The sequence below is a fragment of the Pygoscelis adeliae genome, unplaced genomic scaffold (assembly GCF_000699105.1).
Source record: "Pygoscelis adeliae isolate BGI_AS28 unplaced genomic scaffold, ASM69910v1 Scaffold63, whole genome shotgun sequence".
Classification (NCBI taxonomy): Eukaryota; Metazoa; Chordata; class Aves; order Sphenisciformes; family Spheniscidae; genus Pygoscelis; species Pygoscelis adeliae.
Window position 1 is genome coordinate 7,063,321 of NW_008824414.1, and position 5,063 is coordinate 7,068,383.

Below are 5,063 nucleotides of genomic sequence, written 5' to 3' on the forward strand. Positions count from 1 at the left end.
TCAGACAGAGCAGGGATGAGTTTAGTTAAAGAAATAGCTTTCCAGGACGTAAACGGATTGATAAAATATAATTCTATTAAGAGATCATTCCAGTGCTTGAATGGCACTAATAATTGTGTGGGAATCTGAGGCACAAAGAGATTAGCAGCAATCTTTATTTCCCGAGCAGGTTGTCTGTTGAGATGTCGTTACGTAAACTAAGTGTTCATGTATTAAGAAGTAATTGTGCAGTTTTGTCCGGAGGGAGTCCCGGGCGGGAACTGTGCACAGCCCCGTGGATGCTTCGCAGGGGCAGAACCGGCAGAATCGATCCATCTAGAAAAGTAAATTTTGCAAATTTTTGTTCTGAGCAAATGGGAACAAACACATTCCTGTGCCGTGTCGGGTGCCTCACCGGGGTGTTGCCAGGGTGGATATCTGGGAGGAAGGCAGAGGAGCTGCTGTGCCGGGTCCCCCATAGGCACAGGTCCACCCTCGGGGGGATGCACAAGTCCCCATTTTCCCCTCGGGGAATATCCAAAATAACGTGTGAACCCATCCCAACTGCGCAGACGCTGAAGAGGTGTGTGGGCACCCTGAGTGGCACCAACCATTGCCTTCTCCTTAGGCTGTCCCCACCGGTACCTGGGGGATGCTGAGGGGGCGGGTGACGTTGCAGGTGGGTATCTGGGGTTAAGCCTGCAGAAATCCTAACTGTAGCCTTCGTCTGTCCTTTACATTAAAATCGTCTTTCTCTCTCTTTTTTTCCTGCTTCCTCCCCTGCCTCGTCCTCCCCCTCTTCCAGCAATGTGGACACCAAAGAGCTGTGCGGTGAGTGCGGTCCCTCTCTTGGGGCAAAAGCAATCGTTACGTGCACGTGCGCTTTCGAAGGATGCATGAAACCCATTACAAAGCTGGCGGTGCCGTGGTGGCTGCGGAGCTGGGGGGTCTCAGCACTTCTGCTGCTTCACCCCTTATTCCACCGGAAAACTGGCAAAACTTTTCTTCATTTTCTTGCAACACAAAGGGGGTCAGAGCTGAGTGGAGCACCTGGCTCCCGTTCAATAACAAGCTGGAGTTTAATTTCTGGCAATGTCATGGCTTCCAGCTCTGCTCTGAAGTTCCGTAAACCAGTATCCCTCTGCAATACCCATAACGTGTTTCTCCTTAGGCAAACCTTCGTGTTGCCCAGCAGGCTGCCTAAGGTGTACGCCACCTCTGCTGCACCTCCCACGGCTTGCAGAAATCAAAGCCTGAAAAGAAAATCTCTGATAATGTTTTGTCCCACACCTGGACCAGAAAGGGAATTTTTCCTGCCAGGAAGGGCTTTGCCTCGATGGGAGGTGACTCGTGCACGGGGCTCCTGCTGCTCACTTGGGTGTATTTTTCCATGGACACTTGGTATTGGGAAACGTTTCCTGCGCTCCAGCTTTTTGGGAGGAGATGGGGAGACAGAGGTGTGTGGCCTTGCATAGGGCTCATCCGTCTCTTCTCCTCCCCTCCCGTGCTGGGATGCAGAAGACCACATAAAGCCACCTCGGCAGGTCTTCACCATTTACCTTCATCACTTTGCCACTAACTGCAGCCTTCAGAGGTCGGGCTGAGAGCGGGTTGCGCAGCCAGAAAGGCGCTTGCCAGGGCGCCTGTGCCAGCACCAGGCGGTTACTCGTTATTCCCAATACTTTTAAGACCTCTCCGTCCATCGCAGCCTGCGAGTCTGCCTGCACCAGGACATTGCCTAGGGTTTCTCTCCTCCCGGTGTACTTAACCCCTACCCCCACCCTGCCTTTCTCACCGCCCGCAGCACCCCACAGGATTTTGAGCGTTCAAGCCTGCAGCAAAGGCAGCAACCTTTCAGCTGCTTGTTGTTGCTTTTGTATGCACGAAACGAAGCCTTTCATAAAACCCTTTTGGTTTGCTGATGATACAGTGGGCTTTTTCCCATCGCTCCTTTCTCATTGTGTTAGGTCTCCTTGCCAGCTGACCCAAGAAACCAAAACCCCACAGCTTGTACCGTCAGCTTTCCCAGGAAATACAGGGGTAGTAACGCCGTTGCTTGGCCCCACCCTGCTTTCTCCATCAGTCTGATAAAATCAGAAAATCACACGGCTGTCATCCAGCGTGATCCCACCTCGCTGCCTCTCCCAGGGGTGAAGCTGCCAGGAGGGAGACAAACCCATCACCTCCTGTGGGAAGCCGGAGGAAGGATCGATCAGCGCAAAATCCTGCCTAGATCCGTTATCTACTGAATATCTGCCCTTGCCTGCAGTTTCTTATTCGCTTGCTACTCTTCTAAATATTAGTTTAAACATAAAACCTCATTTTGGCAAAATGGAAGCTGTGGTCTCGCTCTTGAAATGGGTTGTGTGTTGTAAGATGTTGAGAGCTCTTAAAAGGGATTTCTTGAGCCCTGCAGCTTGTATGAGAAATTTGATGATATGGCTTAATTCGTATCAGGTAGGATCTTATAAAGTTCTGGGTTTTTTTTCCTGCCAACGAATGCAACAATCACCAGCACCTAGACTGACTTAAACAAGGTTGTGTAGCTCCTTACCCCTAGAGGAGTTTCCAGTGTATTAAGAGCACTTAATACACCCAGAAAATGCGCGTGCAGCTACCAAATTGTACCTGCTACCTTTCAGTTTAACTGAAACACAGACATTGCATGCAATGGAACAAGCTGTCCAGTGAACTGAGGTGTACTCTACAAACAGGAGATGCACATCGACCCATTGCAGACTACCAGGGTGGTGGGTGACGGCTTTGCTGGGGACAGGTGGGTGGGGGGCACCCACCTCCTCCCACACCAGCCCCGGGCTGCAGTGATGCTCATCTCCTGCGCATTGATCCCATTGCTCTCCGCAGACGTGTAGGAACCATGAGCAAGAACTGTGTAGGACAGGAGGAGCTGATCTCGGATGTTCACATGAATAAATAAGGCTAAAACAGTAGAACTGAATACTTTGGTTAAGTCAACGCCGTTTTCCTCCCAGGTGCTCCTTGGTCGGGCTCGAGGGCTGTGCTCTGCCCACAGCAGCTCATTTCTCCTGAAATGTATGGGTCCAGCTTTTTATTTCAGGACTTGCAAAAAGTCTTTACCTTTAAGATCTGCTCAGTTTTTCTTTCCCAAATAAAGTAATAAGAATAACACAAATAAACACGCTGCAGTGAGAATAAGCTGTTTGGCTTATTGTGGAACAGCAAATAGCTGCTGTCAATCATGCTGTGACATTCCAGTTTCTGCCAAAATCTTCTTCCCCTTGGATATGTTCTCAGGCTGTAAATAGCTATAGGCACTTCTAATTAAGCCAAGAGAAGCTAATTAGTGGGATTGTTTCCTGGAGTTTATGTCTTGTTGCATTCCACAGAGATGAAGCTTCGTGTCTTAGCACTAAGGAACGGCACTGGTGGCTTTTAAGGAACAGCTTTTAGCTGTAGTCTGTGTCAATCACCCAGAAACTGGGTAACTTCACATCTACACGGCAAACTCACTGCATGCCTCGCCACCGCACTTCACTTCTCCCTGTTTCCGTTGTGAACAGCAAACTTCAGGACTCTGTAGCTCATGCAGAAACTGCACCGGGGCTCACATGTGTCATGGAGCCGTCGGCCGTGTGGGGACACACCGATTTTGGCTGTATTTTGCATGAGTGAAGAGCGGCTGGGATTGCATCTGGCCACTGCCGGAGCTGCGGGGCAGCCTGGTGCGGGCCACCCCCGCCGTAAGAGAAAGCGTGAACTCCCTCTTTGGGGAGGGCTTTTGGGCCCAGCTTGCAGCTCTGTGCTCTTCCTTTCGAGGCATATTTTGCTCTCAGAAGCCTGTGCAGCCTGTGAAAAAAAAGGGGTGAACCTGGCAGGTATTTGGATGCTTTGAGTGGTAAAGACTGTCAAGGGAATGGAAAGGGGATTTCTTTTGAGACTTCTCCCTCCCTGTTGGCAATAGGAGGGAGGGAGCCAAGATACGGTCAAGTGCAGAAGTGGGCACGGAAATAAAGCACCTGCTAAGTTATTTTCAATGGGAGCTACTGTGCCTTACATCTCTTTTTTTACAATGGTAATTCACGGGAATTGCACCACTTCCCATCCTTGCAGGACGAGCTGTGACTTTGGTTCAGGTCATACCTGAAAGCACCCTCTCAGGTTTTTCTTTCCACCGATAAATAGACCTTGCTGTGTCACGTAGCCTTGAAGTGTTGTTACATCAGCAGTTCCCATCATGTCCCTCTTGGTTTTCCCAGACTATTTTGCTGATCATATGGGAGACTACGAAGACGTCTTGGCCTCACTGGAGACGCTGAACCTGTCCATCCTGAAGGCGATGGACTACACCAAACGGGTGAGTCCTTCTTACTGCGCCTTGTGCTCCACGGGCTCGGGGCAAGTGGTGCAACTGCTAACAGAGCATCTAAATCCCAAGGTCTTCATCCTATTCAGCAGTGTTGTCTCCTCATGCCGTTGCATTTGTACGGTAAGTGGATCATCGCAGCAACAGGACGACAGTAGATATTTTTGTGTTGACAGCAAATGAATCTTGAAAATCTTGGCCAGATTGTGAACCAAGGTGCCAATGTCATGTGCAGTAGATGGTGGCATAGAGGCTTTGTGGCAGAGCGCTGTACCTTATCCTTCCAGCACCCTTCCTAAGTCTCACAGGCGGTCTTGGCTGTGCCATGGCTTACGCTCTGCATTGCCTGAAGCTCGAAGGTGCTCCAGTTGTCTTCAGACAACATGGCCCGTGGGTCTCTTGGGTGGGATTTTGAATGCATGAGTTCTTGTTAGCATCATTACGAGTGCTTTTGGAAACACCGCGTTATAAAGCTGCCGTTAAATACAGCTTGCATGTTGGAAGGCATCCTGACTTCCAGAAATAGCGTCGTTCATTTGCACAGCCGCTGTGTTAGTAACTAGAGGGCTGTGTATTTGAAGGACTACAGGGGAAATGTTCTATTTTATATGTGCAGGGTACCTCCAGCTTCTTAAACAAATCCACCATATACCTTAATGATAGTAATGGACCACTAGACAGTGACACTGATCAAGAAACATATTAAAGTTTATTTACAAATACCTAGAAAATCTGAGCT

General features: G+C 49.5%; 1 protein-coding gene across 1 annotated transcript in view; it reads left to right on the forward strand.

Moving 5' to 3' along the window:
* The window catches only part of NECAB2 (N-terminal EF-hand calcium binding protein 2), a 48,232-nt gene that overhangs the window by 24,340 nt on the left and 18,829 nt on the right, over nt 1-5,063 (forward strand). Inside the window, 2 exon segments of the mRNA XM_009320858.1 lie at nt 785-810; nt 4,218-4,315. Of these exon segments, the coding sequence (XP_009319133.1) occupies nt 785-810; nt 4,218-4,315 (124 nt within the window).